Genomic DNA, 24,192 nt, shown 5'->3' with positions numbered 1-24,192 from the left:
TTAGCAGCTGCCAATCCTAAAATCTGAACTTGCGCATTCCACCATGTCAGCGCAATGCCTTCGAGAGTACCAGTGGCGTACTTCACCCTGCGAGCCTCAGGGCATTCACACATCTCAAATACGGACTCGAGCTTTTCAAACCAATGGAGGAGTCCAACTGCTCCTTCTGTGCCACTGAAAGTGCTAGGACGACAGTCCATGAAATTCTTGAAAGTACAAACAGGTAGCTGAGCGTGTTGACCTCCTGCTTGTGCGGCTGCAAGTGCCGCAGCAACTTGTTCGTTAATCAGAGCCGTCAACTGGGCTTGAGTCATGTTAACGCGTCCACTCATGATCTTCATATCAAAGGGAACATAAGTGAGAGAGGTTCGCGAAAAGTGCGATGGCAGAAGAGAGTAAGCACACAAGTGTTCTCAAGCAATAGTGGTTATGTGTATCTAAGTATACCATGAGCAAAGTTCTATGTAATCTAGTAAGTAGACAATAAAACATATACCATATCACCTAGAATGTTGAGTCTTGCACGTGGAGCGAAGCGTCGTTGTGGATCGTTGAGCACAGTTCTGGTCATAGTCTGGTTTTAACAAAAACATTTTCCCCTTATTAAAACCAAGTTCTCTATAACCAATGGCTCTGATACCAATCTGTCACACCCCCAAAATCCACACGCGGAGTATCACCGCATGGAGGCGTGACATGACCAGGATCAAGCCACCAATCATATTGAACATTATAGGTAATAAGTAAAAATAATTCATCATTACGAAAGGTGTTCAAAAACCAAAACATAATCAAGTGTGTAGCGGAAGCAATAATGTAAAACCCAACATAAGTTATAAGTTTGAAATGTCATAAATGTTTATCATGGCATCCATGATCCATGTCCACAACGACTACGCCTCCCAGTGCAAGCTCCAAGAACACCTATTGACCTGCAAGGCATGTAGCAGAGAGTCAACAACTAGTTGAGCGAGTTCACAGTGATTGTTCAGTCAATGAGTTCGTATCAGTAATAGTAAGTTCGTTGCATAACTATGTGTTATTAACTAAGCCGAATGTATGTTCCGTTAGTGGGGGCTTCCCATGTCGTATGCACTAGACTAGTTGTACCAGTATGAGTTTACGTAGGTTTTACGTAATTGTTCTTCCCAATCCGAGAACAGAGGTGTGTACGAAGTTTACGTAGGTTTTACGTAAGTGCCCTTCTTAACCCGAGGACAGTAGTACGTGTAAGATTTACATAGGTTTTACGTAAGTGCCCTTCTTAACCCGAGGACAGTAGTATGCATGAGTTTACGTAGGTTTTACGTAAGTGCCCTTCACAACCCGAGGACAGTGGTAAGTAGTCTAGTTGTGGCGAACGTACAAGTCTATCATAACTATCAATCCCATTCCCAACCCATCGGGAATCCCATGCCTTGGAAGTATGAACTCACCTTGGTTTGCTCGGCAGATACATAGAGAGGTTACTTGAGTTATAAGTGGTCAACCACGTCCTAACATGGTTACCATACAAGTCAGGTTTTGGTTTCAAGTAATGCACATAAGTTTTCACGGAATTAACAGGTTATGTACACGTATTGATCATGGTAAGACGTTTACAGTCAAACACATAATATATGCATGCTTGTGAGATTCAAAGGATTGGGCTCGCACAAGTTCAGCAACCTTGTGCGATTCACCCGTTGAAGCCCAAAGATACCCGACCCAATTAATATAGTCAGTCCAAACATATACACGACCCAACAGTTAACCGAAAAGTAAATTGTGCGATCCAATTAGTCTTGTACGATCCGGACGACTTGTGCTATCCGGTTGGGTTGTGCGTGTGATATTGGGCTTTAAGGCCCAGCAGTCCGGTTGTTTGTGTGTGGCCCAAGCCTTGTGCGATTGGCACTGCCTTGTGCGATCCACAAGGTCTTGTGCGATCATGCATAAGCTGATTGTATACGATTCTTAAAGTGATTGTACCTAGCTTGTGCGACTGCACTTGTGCGACTGGGTAACTTGTGCGATCAGTTTAATTGTTTCTAAAATCTTACAATCAGTTTCGTGGTTTTCATTTAGGGAATTGTCAATCAACAACCAATCAGTTTTAGATCATGCAAAATCTCGATCAAACAAAGTAATTGCCCTTTAATTCATATGAACCCTAATATCATAGACATGAACAACATTCAACCATTCAATCCGGATCATCAAATTTATGAACTTTTGTATCAATAAGCAAACCCTAACCATCATACAACCACCTCAACAATTAAATCACAACAGCCGATTATCAAGCACTCGGATCTGGATCTATAGTATGCAAATCCGATTAATATGAACATATTCCAATATACACATACGAGCCGATTTCATGAACACTAAGAATTAACATCATAATCAATCATGCTAACAAGAACCCTAGATCATCATGCAAGATTATTATAGCACACACATCACAACATCATCAAACATGTAATCGGTAAACACAAACACTAACCGATTAGAGAAGAGGATGATCCGCATCAAAAGCTTCGAGAGAGATGGGGGTGTTCGCCGTCGGCTTCTAGAGAGAAGGAAAAGAATAGGGTTTGTGTGTGTTGTGTGTTTTGCAACTAATGAGGAGTATACCCCTTCCTCCTAAGGTTATGCGTGCAAAGGAAGTGGGCCGAACCCATCATGGGTTGCCCATTGGTTTCGGTTTCAAAGAAAAGAGTGTAGGCCGAGAGTAATAAGGGACCAAAGCCCAAAGGCTTGTGCGATCGAGTTGTTGTGCGATCGGTTTGTTTTGTGTAATCCAACTACATACATACATGCACATAACGTAACGACATAACATCTCATTAATCATCATAGTTCACATAATCACATAGGGTGCACATACGTTACATTAAACACAAAAATGGGTTCTGAAATACGAGTTGTCACATCGCGTGACGCGAGGGGTCTATGTGGGGGCGTCGCGTGACGCGAGGGGTCACCCTACTCCATAGGGTAGCCACGTCCCTAACAAGCTTAGCTGAGTTGATGAAATTGATAAATTCATTTTCTACAGCGAGTTATATGGATAATCGTAAGCTAGGGTTTACCCCCCTTGAGTTTTAGGGGTCCTGATCCTGATTCTGATTGTTCTGAAAATTTTAGGGTTTATGCAGGATTACTTGGGTTTCTCAATTAGGGTTTCCTTATTGGACAATTAACATAATAAGTAATTATTTTAGTGAGAGTTGTTACAGGCGGTGGTGAGGAAAAGATGGTGGCCGGAGAAGACGATCGGAATTTGGTCGGAGTTTGTGGGCATGGGATGGTGGTCGGAGTTGTGTGGTGACGGTGGATCACGATGTTTGATGAGGGTGGTTCAAAATTGTGTGTCTGCACAAGAGGTTTTAGGGTTTTGAAGCTTGTCTGCACGATGATAGAACAGGGGAAATGACACTTTAATAAACAATAAAACCCTAAAATGGCATTTTAATAAAACCCAAAGAAAAAGCAATTAAGAAAAAAGGGTTAATAAAAAGGAAAAATGAAATGACAACAATGCCCTAGGCAGCTTTAACAGATATGGATGGAGTTAAGTCAGTTGGAACAAAATGGCAACGATGAAACCTTTTTGAATCCAGATGTTAAAAATGAAACCTTTGGACTAAACTAGCAAAATGGACCAAACCACATGGACTAAAATGACAATTTACTCTAAGATAAATAATACTCGTGAACTTCATGGACTGAAAATTTTTAATTACATTAATCATAAGTCATAGTCTGTGTATAAAATAATATAAACCGAGTAAGATAATAGATAAATATAACATTTCTAAATAAAAGAAAGTTTCCAAAAATTTCTTTGTAAAATACATTTGAGGTTTGACTTGTAGGTTTTCTGTCATTATCTAATATTCTTAATTTGAACCCTTCTCTAGTTTTGACTCTCGACAACACTATAAATACATAACTGATATATAATAGATAAATAAATAACTGGCTGTGTCACGTGTTATAAGACTGTTCGTAATGGTTACTACCTCTAAGGGGCATTTTTTCGTCATATCAGCATCATAAGGCCTTTTATAAAATGTGTAACGATTAACGTCCCTTAATGACCTTTCAATCATTAATTTCCACTTTGTTTTTCTCTCCATTGGGCATAATACTAGAAACGCCCATCTCTCTTTATGCCATAACACCTAGAGAGATAGTGTTAGACATTATCAAGCCCATTCTCGCCCCTATAATTGTTAATACATCATATCCAAGCCAATGTAGAGCTAAGCTATTAAGATTGTGGGGTATGATGGGGCGGGGGTTTGGGGCATGAGTTGACACGTGGAGTTCGAGCTCTTCGCTCCCGAGTGATGTGTCCGTGAGGTATGGCGGGACGTGACTAGCCCGGCGTTGCATGGCCATATGTATAAAAATAAAAAAAAATCTAAAATAAAAAAATACACACAACATTTAAAAAAAAGCTTACAATTTTAATTAAAATTTCCTAAACATTATTACAAAATTCTACAAAAAAAAAATTACAAAATAAAAAAAAAGCCTAAAAAGGATTACAAAACAAAAAAAATAAAAAAATAAACCTAGAGTGTTAGATAGATTTCGAAAAGGGCAAGCTTGTCGAACGACTTGCGCTCCTTGCCCCGGAACTCGATGTTCGCCACCGCCACTCAGTCTTCGTGGCTTATCTCACCGGCCGGGACGCTGTCGTAATAGGCTTTGAAACGATCGAGCTTCGGTCGTAGCTCGCGCCATTTGTGTTGGCACGCGTTTAAATTGTGCTGGTCGTTTCCCACGTTATGCCGGTAGCTAGCAAAAGCTTCCGGCCAATAACGTGTATCACCGGGTTGGCGGCCCTTCATTGCGTCAACGATGCTCGTGACAAGAGCTAGCTCTTCCTCGTGTGTCCAAGAGGCCATCGATCAAGTGTGTGTGGGTAGCGGGTTCGATCAAGTGTGTTTGGGTTGGGGTAGCGGTGGACAGCCAACAAGTGTGTTTGGGTTGGGGTAGCCGGTGGGGTTGGGGATATATATAGCGATGTTGACTGTTGGGTGGGTGAACAACTTGGCTTGGCCAAACGGTTAGAATTTGAAATTTAAAGCCCCCCGCTATGACCTAGCCAACAAGCGAATAGGAGCCGGCCACATAGGATCGCTAGCCCGCCCCACGCCCAACTTTAAACTCCTGCCCCTTGGGCCACGCCCAAACCCAAGCCCACCCGGGGTGATGGCTTGGACGTTTTCAGCCAATCCCCGCCCCAACCCCGCCCCATACCCCATAGTCTAAGGAACAGGATAAAAAATTTAGAATAATTGATGAAATGAGTAGAATAATCATTGCCATTAAAAAAACTACTGTATTTCATATTTACCACAACTTTCTAATCTTAGTCTAAAATAAATACAGCTAAAATCAATATTTTTTAATAATTCATTTTAGCATCCATTGAAGATGAAATCATGATACATAGAATCCAGCAATTTCTTAATTGTACTCCTGCTAAGCAATGGCGAACGCAATGGGATTTTTTCGTCTAATTAGGGCTCGAACCACCACATCATCTCTCGCATCGGTTATTCATCCTCCAAAAACTCCTCGTAAGCATCAATATCTAATCTGTATACTTGCAATATGTTATTAAACCTTAAATCTGAATCGGTTTGCAGCTATTTAATGATTCCAATACAATCTGATTTTCTATTTGTTGCAGTATCAGGAACAACTGAAGCGTTAAAGAGTTTTGTAAGGGTTTTTGAATCACCATCTGGACGATGCACTCGTCCCTTGATCATTAGTTGGAAATTACACGCGCAGAGATATCTTCATATGACGAAATCTTACACTTTAGGTTAGTTTTGGCGCATTGAATTGAGTAGTTCATAGAGGTTCTGAGCTGTAAAGTTTATTTAGATTTATGTCATTTCTACTGCACTACTAGATTTGAATTTGAATTTGAATTTAGTTGGCATTTATGTTCTGTATTTTCTACTGCAGTGCACTACTAAGTTTTGATCTGTATTAACCATTGAGTGAGATACGTGAGTGGCCTGTCAGTAGATGAACCCTTTTGTAGTTTGAACTGAAAACTTAGCATAGATGGAGTTGATTGCTGTTTGAGAGAAGCAGGAGGATGTAGCAACTTTAATTTGTCTGCAAGGGCTGCTAGTTGATGCTTTAAGATTATCGAAAACCGAAATGCATTTTTTAGTTACTTGTTTATTGGAATTGCTTGTTCTTTCTGCAAGAATTTTTGCCAGAATGAAAAATTCTACTATGCCGTGTGATTATATTGCACATGTGGATTAACGCTATATAATTTATTTGTCTACTTATCTCATATTTATTAGGCGAATTTTGTTTCTTTTTGGAATCAAAGGGGTTGATCTATTTTAATGAGCTGCTACATATGTCGGATAACCAGGGCATGAATTTAACATGGGGAGATTGTTAGGTGTGTCAGCTGTACTAGGATCTTTCTTACTCCGGCCGCGCTATGCACATTGTATGGATGGTAAGCAGCTATTATTCGGCTTGTTAATGCTTAATGAACAACTCATTTACCAGTTTTGAGTTCTCTGAAATTAGCAGACCGGAATAGATGTTTATACAGGTGGAAATTCAGTCATTGTATGGATCAATTCGGTTCTTGTTTTACTTTAAAAGGATCAAATGGGCTGAATAAAAATAGCTTCGAAATGGATAGAGCAGATTACAAGTCTATTAAAGTGTACTCTTAACACATAAAAGTATAAAACCTCATAAATATTTTTCTTTTTTTCAAAAAATAGATTATTGAAATTCTTTGATTTCTCTGATTATATCTGGAACACTGATTAATATTAAAAAAAACAAAACGTTTGGACAAAAAGTGTTTCTTGTTTGCTCAACCCAAATCCATCCCGACGTGTCACAATCCTCTATGTTTGTACTTCTAAATCTATGATACTTGATTTTGAAGGATATGCCAGCTCAGCAGATCATCATAACATGGGGATGTTGGGCGACTCAGAGACTGATGACAATCCACACAATTTCATGATTTTTGCAAAGAAACTGATGGTACCTATTGCTCTACTCTTAATCGTGTGGATGAACTGGAACCATCCTGTTGTTCTTGGAGTTAAAGTGATACTTACTCTTCTCAGTACAAAACCCAGCCCTTTCTCAGTTTATGTATTCATTAAACAGGTCAGGACGAACCCCAACTTTCTCTGTTACATTGTTACATACCATTCGGTTAACGGTGTGAATTAAAATGGTTGCTCGTCAGTATATAGTCCAAATTCCAATACTCCAATATAAGTTTCAATACTGTAAACTTGTGCTGACTTTAAGACATGATTTATATTAATATACATTAGTTAATTTTGTTGACTAAGAAACATTGAATCCGTTTATGTATTCTTAGGTGTAAATCAACAGTTTACTTGTGTTATTATTTAGCAATGTTGGTTTAACTTCTTTTTTCAATATTTCAGTTGCAGCAACAATACAGAGGCCGACACCCCATCTTACACAAATTCAAGGTCAGTGTTTTCCAGCACTTGGTTTTCTACAGATTTTATATACTGTAACTGAAAACTGTCTGTTGTGGTGTTTGAAAGTTGAATCTATCAATCGTGTCAGGTTGGCGGGTTGAATTCAACATGAGCCGAACCCATATTTTTATTCGTGTCAAAAACATCAACCCTAACCCACACACACTTAAAATCGTGTAATCTGAACACGGCCCGTTTAACCCGTTTATTTAGACGTGTCAAATGGGTTGGCGGCTAATAATCAAGTTATAAACGTGTTAATGTGGGTTGTAATAATGGGTTAAAAAGGTTAGCGGGTCTACCTGTTTAATTAATCGAGTTAAATAGGTTAACCCGAACACGATCCGTCTAATGTGGCAATCATTATGCAGTCATTGTACGCGACAAAGGTTGAAGTTGACGATTACACAGTACTGTGCATTGCTAAGGTTGAAATATTAGATCAGAAGTACACTCTACTGGGAGTTCTGGGTGGCTGGTGGGTTTTTGAAATTACATCTTTGCGAACTGCTCTTTCTGGATTTAGAAGCAGAACTCTACAAATACTAGAAACTGCTGTAAGTAGTGAAGTGTAGTTGTTCTACTCGTTTGCTAATGTCATCGTAATTACTTTTCAAATCATAGATTATTAGTTTTGACTTTTTGATTATTGGGATGAAACTGTGAAATAGTTGGATTAAAAATAGCTTATACAGACGTGTTTTCTCAGAACGAGTAATCAATTTAATACATGATTCTGATCTAGGTGTTTGTTGTCTTGTTCGGCTATTTGATCGAAATTCTAGGCCGAACTACTAGTGCGGTTTTGAAAACTGGCAAACCAAACCAAACTGGCTGTGTTGGTTTTGTTATATTTATTTGAGTTGTAGTAGTTTAGGGCTAATTAAAAATTAAAACTAAACTAGAAGGTTAATTATGTAAAATTCATAAAACCTAGGGGTGGGATCTAAAGGTTGAATTAATGTAATCAGACATTTTGTTTGTCTCTCTCTGTATTGTGACCGGAAACTAAGTTGATCTAAATTGATTTTTATTTGTTTAACGGAAAAACACATTGATGTTTATAAGCAAAGCAAAGCAAGTTTTCAGAAGCTTCCCACACCACACCACACCACACACCCAATTCCATCGCTACCGACTTGGAACAGAACACCGCCACCAACCTACAACCATTCGAACTGCCATAGCAATTCTCATCCCTATTCTTAACGAAGTTGCTGCTCGTCACTTTCGGTGCACACAATCAGCACCGTGATCGTGACAGAAGTCAACGTCGCCACTGTGGTACTCTACCACCGCCGCCCCGATCACCTACCGTGAATCACCGCCAAGCCACCGTTATACTGCTAGGTTCATCCGCTCCGCTTTGATCTACTCAACTTTTTGAGGTAACTGAACACAGAACCTAGTTAAACTATCTATGAAACTTGATTGGGTCATAGATGCGAGAATGCGAGATCAGAGAGGACGATGGATGGGCATGTGTGCAAACTTTTCTATCATAAACAATATTTATAAATACTAATTCTATTTACCAATGGAATTGTACCAACTAAATTAAAAAATATTTATGGGTTCTTTTCATGTGACGTATGTTGCAAACTATTTTGTGTCAAAATCAATGTTCAACATATCCTCAACTATTGTAACGTTTCTATTATACTTGCGCTCCTGTCACGTCTACAAAAAGCTGCAAATTGTCGGTCGGGCCCTAGGCCCATCAAGCAGTCCATTGGCTCTTTTCCTTCACTCTTCGGCTATAAATACTCATCTCGAACGAGGTTTGAGAAAAAGGCTAATCTGCTCTCTCACAATTACTACTTAATACTTATCTTGCTTCCAAAGCAAATACTTATTCTCCGAATGGTGGTAACAAGGAGCAACCCCCACCTCATTCTCCTTGTTGTGAGTCACGGTGTGTTTCACTGTGTAGGTGACAGGTTAGAAGACGACCAAGCCATCGATTGAGGAAAGGAGGGATTCACCCTACTTGACGAGACTCGACCCGTAGGCTAACCTATCAGTTAATCACTGTTTGTCTGTTTCATCAGTATCGTTAGCTTTTTAGTATGACTTTATATAAGCTAGTATAAGCTTTTTAGTATGACTTTTGATTAGGGGGTGTGCACGGTTCGGTTCGGTTCGGTTCGGTTTTTGGGTAAAATCAAAACCGAAACCGAAATGTCGGTTTTCGGGTTTTAAAAACCGTTCGGTTTTGGTTTTTTTCGGTTTTGGTTTTTTTCAGTTTTGGTTTTTCGGTTTTTACGTCGGTTCGGTTCGGTTTTTTTGTTATTTCGGTTTTTGGAACAAAATTATGTACGATTCAAAAAATAAAAAGTATAATTTATATTATAACAATCTTTTTATATGTTTACATTTAAATTATTATAGTTAACCTCTTTAATTAATATTGTTTACATAAACCTAACCTTCTAATCTTTTTTTATGTTTCTTCAAAGTTTTTATTAAATTTTGTTATATTTTATAAGTAATAATAAATCATTTCAGTTATAACGTTTTGATTATAAACATTTAACATTCAAGACTAAACTTAACATTTTCTACTAGCATTGGGTTAAACACTTAAACAATTTAAACTTAAACATAAAAATATATGGATTGTAACATATCGGTTCGGTTCGGTTTTTTTCAGTTATTGAAAAAGTTTATCCGAAAACCGAACCGAAATTTTCGGTTATTAAAAATCCGAAAACCGAACCGTCGGTTTTTGTTTCGGTTCGGTTTTTTCGGTTCGGTTATTTCGGTTCAGTTATTTCGGTTATTCGGTTACGGTTCGGTTATTTCGGTTTTCTTGCTCACCCCTACTTTTGATAAGCTAGTATAAGTGATCTGAAAATAGATATTTCAAAATCTTTTCGTATCACAAAATAATCTCAAATCTCTTCATTTCAGTCAATGATATTACACGTGATTGTTCGTCATATACCTAGATCGGAACTCTTAGAGCACACACAACAATGGACCAAGTCTATCTAATCTAGATAAGAGTCAAAAATCTTATACATTAGAGCACCCACAACAATGGACCAAGTCCATCCAATAGACTGCCTAATTAGCATGCCACATCATTTCAAATTCTATTTTTTTTCTTAAAAAAAGTATTGTAAGTGGGTGGTCCCCAATCAATCCAAACAACACCCGTCCTCTTGAGCGGACCAGCTCCTCCAAACCGGTCATAGTCAAACGCCTCCAACAAGCCTCGTCCGGAATTGTGCTCATCCGATCCGATGAGCGGACCATCTGCTGTTATTGCTCTTAGGACCATGCAAACTTAGAAGAACACAACCTTTGGGACCTTTTAGGCCGGCTACTAAAAAACTTGGTGCTCAAGGATCTTAGTAAATTAAATACCCATAGTAAACATTGTTATCCAGTATAAAAATCAATACTAGTTTAGGTGAGGAGTAAACTAGAAACACATCCAAATTCAAATATGATAATAATTGAGATAAATTTACACATAAAAAGTGATATTTCGAAAACGAGGCTCTCTTTTATCTAAGTTTGTTTACAAGTCACCAATTCAGGGTCAGCTCAAACTCAACTTAAAATTGAATCTGACTTTGAAACTTAAGCTCAAGCCCGGCTTGCTTTTAAACCAAACCACCTCGGCCCGACTCTGCTTGTTTGGCTCAGTTAAAAAAGTTAACTCATTTAGGCTCGATTTCAACTAGGGGTTGAATTGTTAGAACTTAGAGTTAGAACAAAATTGCGATTAAAAGTTTAAATACTTTTTATTTAAAATATAATATAATATACTAAAAGTTGACATTAATTTATGTGAGGTTACGGACCAGCCATCCTTAGCTTAGCTCAAGCTCGACTCGTCTACAAACAAAGCTAAACTCGGTTTAGCAAGAGTTGAACTGGCTTTTTTTTTCAAACGAGCCAAAATGGATGCAGAGTGTCACCCGCCAAGACAACTAAATTAATATATCCCCAAACGTCTTCCTTCCTCATCTCCCCTACTCCCCATTTCAACTTTCTTCCTCACCGTTCTCTCTCTCTCTCTCTCTCTCTCTCTCTCTCTCTCTCTCTATCTCACACACACACACACAATCTTCATGATCGAATCGTCTAGATCTGAATCACGCCATAGATCCTTAACGAGCTAGTAAAACTTCGTGTTCGGTTCAGGTAAATTCCTCTCACATGCTCTGATTTGCTTTTGAATTCCACAAATCTTACTCGTTTTTGTGTATTCCTATCGATCAATATACGATAGATGTTCAGGAGAACGTAGTTGTTGCTTATGTTGTAGAATGATATACCGAATTTAGGAGTTTTCATTGATATTTATGCCTTCAACAGAGATATAACTTCGATTATTAACCAATTTAATAGCTATTGTTTGTTGTAACGTGAAATTTCAACTCGTTTATAGTTCTGATTGCAATCTGATGTTTGTTCAGCAGTTCAGTTACAATTGCACTCGTCTATGGATTCATACTCGCTTAAATCTGTCTCGGATCTACCAGATCCTTTCCGTTCAACTTTTAGTTTCAGGTAATGCTGAATTTACTACTTAATATTAGTCGTTTAGAGATTTGTGATATTTTAGCCACAAACTGTAATTTCATGCTTGATTGGTACCTGACATTATCACATAGAGAAATGAATATATGCACAATTTCTGATAGCTATTAAGTTGATCGTTTGTGCTTCATATTGTGCTTCATTTTGACATTTTGAGCTATATAGAACCTTAATTCTACCTTTTGTTTTTGTACAACTTTGATAACCTAAATACTGGTTTAACTAATTATCACAAGTAGCAGTGAGATAATTTAGTTTTGAGGATAGACTTCATGCCAAATCTACCTCCAAGAACAGAATTTAATTACTGTTTCTACATTACCAAGCCTCATATAAGTGGTTTATGGTCTTTTCATGATGCTTTACTACTTGTTTTGGCGCAAATATCTCTTTTATGCAGTAGTGATGTTTTTTGATCTGCCGTATCCTTTGAAATACAGGTATTTTAACTCGCTGCAGAGCGAATGTTTTTCTGCTTGTTTTCACTCGGACATCAACATGGTTATCTCCGCACCAACCGGCAGTGGCAAGACGGTGCTCTTTGAGTTATGCATCTTGAGACTTCTATCAAAGTTCATGTCCCAGGAAGGAAAGTTTGTTCATACAAAGGGAACTCTGAAAACAGTAGGCTACATACCAACTTTTGCCTTTCTGCTTTGAGAAATGAATTCTTTTCACAATAATCATCAAAACATTTCTCAGCCTAGGGCTAGAAAATTGTTGAGATGTTTAGTTTCAAGTTTTCATTCTGGCATCATTGTATCACCGATAGTAGTTAACAAGTATATTGCTTACTCACACTGATTCAAACTCTGCTATGATTTATTGATTTATATATTGAAAATCTATTGTCATCACCCCTTACACTAGTGAAACTCTACCCTATGTGATTATTGTCCATATTGTGTAAGACTTTATAGTTTATGGCTGTAAGGAGTGACGGCTTTACTTTATGTAGCTTTATCTTCTTTTGTTGTGAAGATATATATATCCCCATCGAAGGCTTTGGTACAAGAGAAGCTCAGGAGTTGGAACCAGAAGCTCGGGTCATGGGGAATATATTGCTTGGAGTTGACTGGGGATAATGAATCTTACAATATAAGAAATATACAAGAAGCAGACATTGTCCTGACTACTCCTGAGGTCGTATATGCTACATAAAGTACTTTCATATTTTCCTTTTTCAACATTAGAATTATACTTAAAGTTGTTTATCCGCAGAAGTTCGACTCAGTGACTAGGTTTGGCATCAAAGATGGTGGCCTAAGCTTTTTTAGTGATATATCACTAGTCCTTATCGATGAAGTCCACTTGTTAAATGATCCTCGCGGAGCTGCTTTGGAGGCAATAGTTAGTAGAATCAAAATGATTGGCCGCAGCCCTCAAATGAAAACAAGTCCACTTGCGCATGTGCGTTTCCTTGCTGTTTCTGCAACAATCCCCAATACGGATGACCTTGGTAATGTTAATTGTTCCACTGTGACTTTAAATTAGTGGAGCCTTTCTGGTAATTAAGGCCATAAGATAATTATTGATCATGTTTGTCTCTTGCAGCTGAATGGCTTATGGTTCCTACCCAAGGGATTAAAAGGTATATGTGATGTTACTTGATGGGTGGATGTCAAATTTTGTTATTGAAACCCACTCTTTTATCGGGTTGTGTAGGTTTGGTGAGGAAATGAGACCTGTAAAGTTGACTACCAAGGTTTTCGGTAATTGCAATCATCCTAATATCTTCGCGATTGTTCTTTTAAGCGCCTTTAGTTAATTTAAAATCTGAAAATACAAATTAGGGTATGTTAATTGGTTGAGCCATGCCAAATTTTAACATACACGTAGTTCCTAACTGTCCTTTTGTTTGGCATTTTACTTAATGCTGAAGTTTTCACTTGCAGGTTACACCCCAGCCAAAAATGACTTTCTTTTTGAGAAGGTAAGTGCTTCTTGCTTTTCTATTTTTTAGTTTCCTTGTCAAGGTTTTAAATATTCAATCTTCTTTGAAGGATCAATCTATCTTTTACTAGAATTAACTTGAATACTGAAAAGTTAATGACCCTTTTCATTTTCCTTTTTCTATGCTTCAGAGGCTTCAAAACTACCTATTTGGTGAGTGTATGTATACTTTTGACTCCGTTTGGTCAGAATAAGGAATACACAGAAATCTCTTGATTTCCAACTTATGAAATGCAGATCTCCTTATGCAATATTCTAGTCGCAAATCTGCACTAGTATTTTGCTCAACCAGAAAGGGGGCACAAGAAGCAGCACAAGTTCTGTCCCAGACTGCTATGACTCATGGTTATTCAAACCCTTTCATCAAAAGCAGGGACCAGCAGGAAAGGTTAAGGGAAGCTTCACTCTCATGCGGTGACAAACAGATGCAGTCTTACATCCTTTATGGTGGCAAGTGTTCATTTATTTACAATTACAGAACTATAAAATCTTCCTTCAAATCAGTTTGCACAATGTCCATTCGGTCTGAGATTTCCTTCATCATTGTCATTGTTCAGTTGGTTATCACAATGGTGGACTGTCCCCTAAGGATCGCAGCCTGATTGAAGGTCTATTTCTCAATGGTGATCTTCAAGTTCTATGCACCACAAACACTCTTGCTCATGGAATTAACCTACCAGCACATACTGTTATAATCAAATCCACACAATACTAGTATGTCTAGACCTTTTTTTACTTAGCTTTTTGGTCAACGTTCTTATCACCTGACTGGCTGACTGCTTCTGTTCACGGTACCTTCCTTTTTTCTTCAGCAACAAGGAGAAAGGGATTTACACAGAATATGATAGATCGATGATACTGCAGGTTTGACGATTATTTATGGACTTCTTATACCTTTGGAAGTGGGAACTAGAATAAAATTGCTATAGAGTAAAATACTATTATCGTCCCTGAGGTTTGACCAATTTTGCGACTTTTGTCCAAAGGTTTGTTTTTCCCCATCTGGGGGTCCAAAAGGTTTGAAATCTTGCCATTTTCATCCGGCTTGTTAATTCCATTCATTTTTCTTCATTAAGTCAGGGGTATTTTCGTCTTTTTTGTTAACTTAATACGCAATTCGGTCTTTTCACTTTATGTACATTATGCTAAATGCTTGTGAGCTGTGCATAAAGAGGAAAACAACGACTTGCCCTTTAAGTTAACAAAAAAGACGGAAATACCCCACTTAACGGAGAAAAATGGATGGAGTTAACGAGCCGGATGAAAATGGCAAGATTTCAAATCTTTTGGATTCAAATGCGAAAAAACAAACCTTTGGATGAAAGTGGCAAAACTGGCCAAACCTCAGGGACGAAAATGGCATTTTACTCAAGACCGTAAACATTTTTACATATGGTGGGTCAATAAGATACCCGTTCTCTGTTATACTGTTTGCTTGCAGCATTTATCTCCAAATCGTTCTAATTTGCAGATAGACTTCCCAATGAGAATATAATAAGCTATTTTTGGCTGTGCAGATGTGTGGGAGGGCAGGGCGTCCACCATTTGATGATACTGGAACGGTCATAATAATGACAAGAAGAGAAACGGTACTGTCCCTCTCTTTGTGTGCATATGTGTGTTCATATAACATATATTTATAGGTATGTATACATAGAGAGAGTGAGAGATAAAGAGAATGAGATAGAGACATGAATCTCAGCATCAGACAATGATCGTTATTAAAAAGGATGATCTAGTTCATTTCTTCTGATAGATTATATATTCTCTTAACATGATAGGCCCATTTGTATGAGAATCTGCTAGGTGGATGCGAATTGGTGGAATCTCAGTAAGTCTGCAAATTCTTTTTAGCTAATCTTCAAGTTCTTTCCAGTCTTTGAAACTTTTGTTGCTTTAGTGCATGCCAGTTGACTAGTTGATATGGTCAAATTTCTGTTCAGACTGCTTCCATGTGTTACTGAGCATCTAGCCGCAGAGATAGTTCAGTTGACCGTACCAGATATAACAAGGGCAATAGAATGGATGAAATGCTCATATCTGTATGTGAGAATGAAAAAGGTTTGTTAATCTAATATACACAGAAACTATCAAGTTATTTTTTGTCAATAGATATTTCTGAGACTTCTTTGACATCAGAACCCTCAAAACTATGCAATAAAGAAAGGACTATCTGGTACTCATATAGAGAAGCATATACAAGGTATTCCAATACAAAGATTAGCTTTCCTTTCATGCACTGATGCACATACCAATTTTATTTATTCATTTTACGTACATGCTGCAGAGGTCTGTGTTCAAAAAGTTAAGGAATTATCTGACTACCAAATGATCTGGACTGACGAAGATGGTTTTGTCTTGAAGCCTCTCGGTATCCTCTAGCCAAAAAGAATTTTATAGTCGTACAATTTCCATGTATTAACAAATACCCACCTTCTTGTGCCACAGAACCTGGAAGGTTGATGACAAAGTATTATCTGAAATTTGACACAATGAAACACATTATGAAAGCTCCATTAAATTGCAGCATAGAAGACGCTCTTCATATTGTTTGTCGTGCTGAGGAAACTTCCTGTATGTTTGTTTAACTACGGTTTATGTAATGAAAAATAATATCACGCAGCTGACTTTGTTTCCTGGAATGAAGGGATACAGCTGAGAAGGAACGAGAAGAAGCTTTTAAATGACATAAATAGTGATAAAGATGGCAGGCTTCGGTTTCACATACTTGGAGATAAAGGGAAGATTAAGAAGCGCATACAATCCAGAGAAGAGAAACTATTTATTTTGGCAAACGATTGCTTGACTGGAGATCCTTTAGCCCATGATTTGTCTCTAACACAGGTCAGAATTCCTTGTTATAATGTTACAGAGGTGGAACAATGGACATGTCAGGCTCGATAACGGGTCAAAACAGTAACCTTTTATTCCATGTGAAAATGTGTCTAGTCAACCCCCAAACACTTTTTTCTGATCTCTCCTTGACATTCATAAATATCGAAGTAGCTGAATATGACTTTAAAAAATAGAGTAAAATGCGATTTTCGTCCCTGAGGTTTCATCAGTTTTGCGATTTTCGTCCAAAGGTTTGTTTTTCCGAATCTGGATCCCAAAGGTTTGGAATTTTGCCATTTTCATCCAGCTCGTAACTCCATCCATTTTTCTCCGTTAAGTCGGGGGTATTTCAGTCTTTTTTGTTAACTAAAAGGCAATTCGGTCAGGGGTATTTTAAATGCTTGTACATAAAGTGAAAAAGACCAAATTGCCTTTAAGTTAACAAAAACACGAAAATACTCCTGACTTAACGGATAAAACTGGATGGAGTTAATGAGCCAGATGAAAATGGCAAAATTCCAAACCTTTTGGATCCAGATGCGGAAAAACAAACCTTTGGACGAAAGTCGCAAAACTGGCCAAACCTCATGAATGAAAATGGCATTTTACTCTTCAAAATATATATATTACAATAAAAGTCAGATTGGAAATAAAACAGTTTAGGAGGCTTTTTACACTAAGAATGCACTACAGGTGACGTTTGACCTGTTTGACACATTTGACCTGCTCAACCCATTTTAGCTAATTTGTGATAAAATAAGTTATTTAACCCGTCAGAAACAAGTTATAGCCCGATCTGACTCGCTTACAGATAAACCGGTTGAAGTTTCCACCTCTATAAAGTTATAAAGTTATGTTGGCTCTCATATCAAGACTTCATATAACAATTAGTCACATTACAGGACATGAACTCTGTTTGTTCAAATGGGTGTCGAATCGCAAAATGCATGAAAGAGTATTTTATATATAAAAAGAATTACAAGGGAGCTTTGAATTCAATCCTTCTAGCAAAATCTTTACATCAAAAACTCTGGGATGACAGTCCATATCTGCTGAAACAATTGCCCGGGATTGGTATGGTGACAGCAAAGGTCTTTTATGCTCTCTAAAACTCTCAACATCTGCACAACTAGTTTAATAATATTTATCCTGTGTATGAACAAAATAATAGGCTAATAATCCAACTACCTATTGGTTATGTTCAGGCTTTACAATCTATGGGAGTAAAGTCATTTGAATCCCTTTCTGAAGCAGACCCAAGGAAAATTGAGATGGTTACTGGTCGAAAGTTCCCGTTTGGCAACCACATTAAGGAATCATTGCTTTCACTTCCACCAAAAGTTGATATGAAGGTTGAAGAGATCACGTGTCCAAATTATGGGAAGTCGAAGCTGGTTGTGACATTAACAAGACTGTCACAGTCGCCACAAACTAAAAGACATTACGCTGATATGGTATGTGATATGAACATATATATTTTTTTTACTTTTTTAGAGGTGGAAATCTCGACCTGTTGACTAATGAACAGGTGGATTCAGGTTATGTTTTATTTCTAATGGGTCAAGTGAGTAAAGTCAACAAAAGGTTAGCTAGAAAGGAAATGGGTCAAACGAGTTGAAAGTTCAAAGTTGACATATAAGGCATATAACCTACTAAATCGCTTTATTTATAAGTTAAATTAATAGTGTAACAATATATTTTTATAATCATATTTAACAAATGAATATATGAGCAAAATTGTCCAAAAAATATTTGTTTTGACCCGTTACCTAATTCACCCATTTTGCCACCTCGAATATTTTTATAAGACAATACTTGTTAAACACTACCTTTTAGAGAACTTCTATTTTCCACAGGTTGTTGCTGTAGAGGAAGATAACTTGATAGTTTTCCATGAGAAAATAAGGTAATACTACAATGGTTAACGTTTAAGGTGCTTTGAGACATTATAGAGTGAATTGCAAAATTTGTCCTTTATCTTTATACCTGATTGCAGGCGGTGTCCTTTATCTATAGAATTGACGAGTTTTGTACTTTATGTTTTAAAATTTTGCATGTTATGTCCTTTAGGCCTAATTCAGTTAATTTTTTCTGTTAAATCTGATCATGTGCAAACACATGAGAAAATTTTTATCAATTGATATTTACAGGGACTATTGTAGATAATATAAATAACCAACCTTTTTTAAAAAATAAAAAAATACTTAAGAAAAAGATGGCCCACCTTCTTCATTAAACACCACCACCAACACCTGCCATCGCCAACTCCGGCCACCACCAACACCGGCCTTTGTCTCTTCCTCTGTTTCCATCTTCACTACAAAACACACACATAGTTGCAGAGATCGTTCTTAGAGACAGAAAGAGATGGATTTCTGCCATGATTGCAAGATATCTTCTTGTAATTTCTTACATACGATCTCATTTCATCATTCAGGCTTCTGACCATTCAATCTCCTCAATACCCATTCACTCACTAAACACATATACACACATAAAGACTCTTATTTCATAGACTCATAGTTTCAATCTATCTCTTACAATTGCAGTTTACCCTATACCATCTCTTTCTTTGGCCATTTTCCCAAAAAGAAGATTTCCTATTTACCACTTCCAAATCATATTTTCCGGCACCGGCGCCGCCGATTTTCAACACCCGGTTCATCGGAACAACCCATCGGTGTTCAACGACACATTATTACGCCACCACCACTCCTCCCCTCTCTCTATCAGCGCCACCACTCACACATCTCCACCCACCACCACTCCTCCACCCGCCACCACCTGTCGCCACCATCGTTGCAACCCCACCATCACCACCCACCCACCTACGAACGCTGCAACCACACCATAACCACCCACCCACCACCGTTGCAATCTTAATTAACACATCAACATTACAACATTTAAGATCTAAAATTCAACCACAAAAATCCTCACTTCCGGCGCCAGTCAGACAATCGTCGTGTTTCTTCACTATTTGGATGGTGAAAATGATAAGATAATGAATATGATTGTGCTAGCCATGAAGAATTTGAGAGGAGTGTTTGTGGGTTTTCAACATTCACCAAGTCTGAGGTCTGGAGAGTGAGGTTAGGGCATTTCAAGGATTTAGTGAAGTAAAAACATTTATATCATAGTTATTAAATGCGCTAAGCGCACTTAAGGCGCATAGGCCTCGCCTGGGGCCTAGGCGCAAAGCGCAAAAAAAGCGAGGGCCTGAGAAAAATTAAGCGCATAATGAAAAAAGTTAAACTATATTATGTATTACAAAAAGAATACTATTCTTCAAATAAAATAAACAAAATCTATTATATAAAACTATATATCATCTATTAAGAACCAAAAGTTCTAAAAATATTAGTGTATTAGTGGAGAAACGTAGTTTTCCTTGGATAAAAGTAGAAATCTGGCTAGAATCTTGTCGGAATTTAGATACTTTGGCCGGAAACTCTCCGGAATCTAGGAATCTCGCCGGAATCTGCGCCTGAACCATCACCTAGAGAATTAAAGCGCAATTTCCTCGACTTAAAGCGCAACTACCTCGCCTCGCCTGAAAAATGGGCCTAGGCGCAAGAGGCGATGGCTTTTAACAACTATGATTTATATTATTTACACAGTCAGTCCCTATAAATATGAATTGACAAAAATTTGCACATGATCAAATTTAACTGTAAAAACTAACTGGGTTAGGTCTAAAGGACAAAACGTGTATGATTTGAAAACATAAAGTACAAAACTCGTCAATTCTAAAGATAAAGGACACCACCTGCAATCAGGTATAAAGATAAAGGACAAAATTTGCAATTCACTCGACATTATATTACAATAGTGACTTAACATTTTCCAATTTGTTTCTGCAGAGTGGAAGAATTCACAAGGTAAGTAGATGTTTCTTTTCAACCAAAGCACCAAATAAAAAAGTTATGTCTTAACTATTATATTGGCTGATTTTCAGCTTTTATTAACAGTTATTGTTATTAATTATATTTGTTTACAAATTCGTTGTTTGCTCATCTAAGTGCAGCCCATATAGTGCAACAATACTTGTTACAAGCCCTCTGCAAGGAAAGCTGACTGTTAAAGCAGATCTGATTTTTGAAGAATTCAGTAAGTTTTATAGTTCATTTCACTTCTTAATCATTGTTTTTGTGTAATTTCAATAATTCTACTTTTTCTGTTCATGCAGTTGGTATTGATGTACACCAGAAAGCTATACTGATGAAGAATATTATTAACTATGATATCCGCCATATAAATGCAACAAAGAAATTCTCCTTGTCCCAGCCAACCGATGTTTGCATAATTGACCCTGAATGCGATTATGCACCTAACGTCTCAGCTGACAGGCCTGACAAGTCAACAAATTCCAAAAATGAAGAAGCTTTCATGTATGCTTTTAACTTTCAACAACCTCATTCTCGTCCTTTACCTATAAAGCTTGTTGGTATCACGTAGTTTGACCCATTACTAATAAATGGGTCGATTCTGGTTGTGTTTGATTTTTAATGGTCAAATGGGTAATAATGACAAACTTTAAAAAATGGGTCGAGTGTCGTCCAAACTAAGTTTTTAATGCGTAAACCCTCCTAGAACGTTTTATTTAAATACTATATGTTTCTTGAAAATATATGATATTTTTGTAAACATGTTTAATACAATAGCTATATTGAAAAAAAAGAGTGTGTATTTTCAGTTTGACCACACCTACACCTGTTGATTAATTTTTCTTTTGGTGATCAGGCCTAGTTTCAAACTCTTGGATGAAGATTCAGATGAAGGTAAAGTCTGTGACTATCTATACAAACCACAAAGACACATAAGCATTCAAGGCAGACTTTATAAACATCAGTTATATGCTTATATTTCAAGTTTAGCATCATTTTCAATCTGTTTATACAGGCGAGCCTGTTGTTGAGAACAACAATGATGATCATGATGATGATGATGCTGCTGCTGTTGCTGTTGCTGATGATGATGATTGCAAAATCGTTACTGAAAGAACCATTTTCGACCACATACGTGAAAAAGCCAAAAGCTTACCTTCATTGGCAGCCAAACCAACCACTGAATATCCTCCATCTGAAGAGACATTAAGTCTTATAAGAAAGCGTACACGCGATAGGCAGCTTGCACTCAATGACACTGAAGAATTTTTAGACCTGACTGATGGTTTTAATCCATGTGAAGAATCAAGTGAGCCAGACAAACACATTCGGTCCAAAATACCAACTGGAGAGAATATATTTGAACATATAAGAAAGAAAGCAAAGAGCTTCCCTCGAATTGATGAAATTAGGAGTATAAGCTCCAAGCCATCCAATACTAACTTTGACTTATTTGCAGATGCAAAGTCAAATTTAATCATTTTAGATCCAGAGCCTGTGAAACCGCAATGCAAAGAGAAATCACAAAAGTCTCCAAGTTTAGGAAACAGGCAATGCTGCTCATTGGCAACAACAGCTGAAACAAGGGAAGGCACAGATCCATTTCGTGGGTTCAAGAGTGTATTTTCGTTTCTGTAACTACTTCGACACTATAAAAACGTAGCTGCATGCCTTAGACTAAAAATCTGCATTCATACATGGTGATTTCTGGTGCATACTTCAACTGCTATTTTTTCTTTCCTGTAAACACCATCACCGGCTAGTATGCGAAGTTGATTAAAAGCCATTTGAAAGGTGTTATAAAGCAGGTGTCATTTTCCAACATGGTTCAAGCTAATGACCAAGTGTACCATTCAAATGCTCTTAACTTAATTAAAAATGAGTGCTTGGAAATTAATCCAAAGTTGATCACTATTTATGGGATATGCAATATTGAAAAATGTTTCTAAAGACTTAATGGGGGGGGGGGGGGGACCAGCCACGTCACTCCGACATTCAAGTCACTCGTTGATGAAAAGAAAGTACATGTATCAAAAGCATATAGTTTGAGAAAAATCTTCGTAAGAAAAGGCGACGAGTGACTAGCGTAAGGGGTCTAATTAACCAACATGCAACATATAATTGTAATAATTGCCTCTAAGATTTCTTTAGTGTTACCCCTTAAGATTTTTTTTTTCAGTTAGGATATGTCGGCTAGCGTATTATGGGCTAAATTATTACTTAGGCGTTAATTATATATCACTAAGCAACACAATGTCATCAGAGTAGAGATCTATGGGACTTCCTAAGTGAAGCCAATGTCCATGTTATGGGAATCATGTCCTTACATATTAAACGTAGCGCTATAACGCTTGCCTGCCTAGGTTAGGTCCGACGATATTTAAGTTACATTTTGATAATCTAATACTGAGCTAGATGTGGGTGCATCATTAAGTAAATATGTTTGGTTTAAAAATATTGGGTCTTTTCAATTGTTGTATATTTTTTTTTTTGAAAGGAGAACTTCATTAAAACAAACCCGAACTCGAAACCCGAGCCAGGCAAAACAACAACCAGAACATTACACAATCACAAAATTACACCAATCCGCCCACGAGATGTGGGTGTTTCTAGTTCTATACTTAAACCAAAGAAAACCAAGGGACTTTAACTCACTGAAAATGTTCTCCACCTTAGCTTCGACGCCCGAAAAAATAGCCTTGTTCCGAGCCACCCATAAGCACCAAACAGCCGCCCAATTGTTGTATATTTATATGTAACAAACAATAGTATATGTTGATTTATTCAAATTTCAACAAAGTTGAAAATTGAGAACAAAAGCGTGAATACAATTATACAAACCCACTAAGATAAGAAGGTAAAGAGATACTCATGCTTTTAACACCTAATTATGAACTTGAGTCCACCACAAAGACCTTAAAAACCCAACCGCAGTAATATACTTTATCCGGTCAATGGTTCAATGAAGTCGTCAACAAAAAAATATAAAAATTCATTGACTAAGAGGTAAAGATGACAGCATTTTCACCTAATAGTCCTAAAACGCTTCAGGTATGATTTATGTCAATTTACTAGTCTTTTCTGTTTGTTCTTTCACTTGAATTTACGTATAACAACATTAACAAATTTCGTGGTCATTTGTTTAACTTAACCGAACAGTCGAACGGTCATGAACACTCAGACAGTTATATATTATGTTTGTATTCGTTTAGTGCAACAATAAATGTGGTTGTGTTTGTTTATGTTTGTCCGATAATATTTTAAACGAACACAAACAAATATAAATAAACACACATGACTAAGCAAACACATTTAAACACTAATGAAAAGTCATCATCATCATACTCAGTAAATCCCACCAATAGCAAAGTTAAGGTAGGGTCTTAGGAAGGTAAGATGTAGGCAACATTACCTCTACCTCGTAGGAATAGAGAGGC

General features: G+C 37.4%; 2 protein-coding genes across 3 annotated transcripts; both read left to right on the top strand.

The window, feature by feature from the left end:
- Positions 1–5,415: 5,415 nt before the first annotated feature.
- Positions 5,416–8,231, top strand: LOC110878329. Its single transcript, XM_022126612.2, has 6 exons — positions 5,416–5,582; positions 5,696–5,833; positions 6,407–6,496; positions 6,944–7,173; positions 7,464–7,511; positions 7,895–8,231. Exons 1-6 carry the CDS (start codon positions 5,492–5,494, stop codon positions 8,096–8,098), a joined length of 801 nt encoding a protein of 266 aa, XP_021982304.1. The 5' UTR covers positions 5,416–5,491; the 3' UTR covers positions 8,099–8,231.
- Positions 8,232–11,465: 3,234 nt separating this feature from the next.
- Positions 11,466–22,577, top strand: LOC110878330 (DExH-box ATP-dependent RNA helicase DExH17). 2 transcript variants are annotated; one of them, XM_022126614.2, is made up of 27 exons: positions 11,466–11,681; positions 11,960–12,050; positions 12,521–12,704; positions 13,062–13,223; positions 13,302–13,539; positions 13,635–13,671; positions 13,746–13,792; positions 13,976–14,013; positions 14,165–14,186; positions 14,271–14,483; positions 14,591–14,747; positions 14,846–14,897; positions 15,551–15,622; positions 15,815–15,864; positions 15,977–16,094; positions 16,173–16,236; positions 16,321–16,404; positions 16,482–16,607; positions 16,681–16,877; positions 17,771–17,959; positions 18,074–18,322; positions 18,725–18,774; positions 20,732–20,749; positions 20,896–20,978; positions 21,058–21,259; positions 21,612–21,649; positions 21,771–22,577. In XM_022126614.2, the coding sequence occupies exons 2-27, from the start codon at positions 11,983–11,985 to the stop codon at positions 22,391–22,393; spliced, it is 3,381 nt and encodes a 1,126-aa protein (XP_021982306.1). In that variant the 5' UTR covers positions 11,466–11,681; positions 11,960–11,982; the 3' UTR covers positions 22,394–22,577. The 2 variants fall into 2 exon arrangements, with proteins under 2 accessions (XP_021982306.1, XP_021982305.1); XM_022126613.2 differs by having other exon boundaries at positions 11,957–12,050.
- Positions 22,578–24,192: the final 1,615 nt, after the last annotated feature.

The sequence above is a fragment of the Helianthus annuus genome, chromosome 9 (assembly GCF_002127325.2).
Source record: "Helianthus annuus cultivar XRQ/B chromosome 9, HanXRQr2.0-SUNRISE, whole genome shotgun sequence".
NCBI classification, from domain to species: Eukaryota; Viridiplantae; Streptophyta; class Magnoliopsida; order Asterales; family Asteraceae; genus Helianthus; species Helianthus annuus.
Note: the sequence above shows the minus strand (reverse complement) of the source record. Positions and strands in the feature narration are given on the sequence as shown.

Excerpts from the sequence above, each read along its gene's own strand:
- LOC110878329 (XM_022126612.2), top strand. The coding sequence starts at position 5,492 with ATGGCGAACGCAATGGGATTTTTTCGTCTAATTAGGGCTCGAACCACC. Across the intron at positions 7,174-7,463 it reads TTTATGTATTCATTAAACAG|TTGCAGCAACAATACAGAGG; the intron begins GTCAGGACGAAC and ends TCAATATTTCAG. Across the intron at positions 7,512-7,894 it reads CCATCTTACACAAATTCAAG|TCATTGTACGCGACAAAGGT; the intron begins GTCAGTGTTTTC and ends ATCATTATGCAG.
- LOC110878330 (XM_022126614.2), top strand. The coding sequence starts at position 11,983 with ATGGATTCATACTCGCTTAAATCTGTCTCGGATCTACCAGATCCTTTC. Across the intron at positions 14,187-14,270 it reads GCTTCAAAACTACCTATTTG|ATCTCCTTATGCAATATTCT; the intron begins GTGAGTGTATGT and ends TATGAAATGCAG. Across the intron at positions 16,095-16,172 it reads TGTATGTGAGAATGAAAAAG|AACCCTCAAAACTATGCAAT; the intron begins GTTTGTTAATCT and ends CTTTGACATCAG.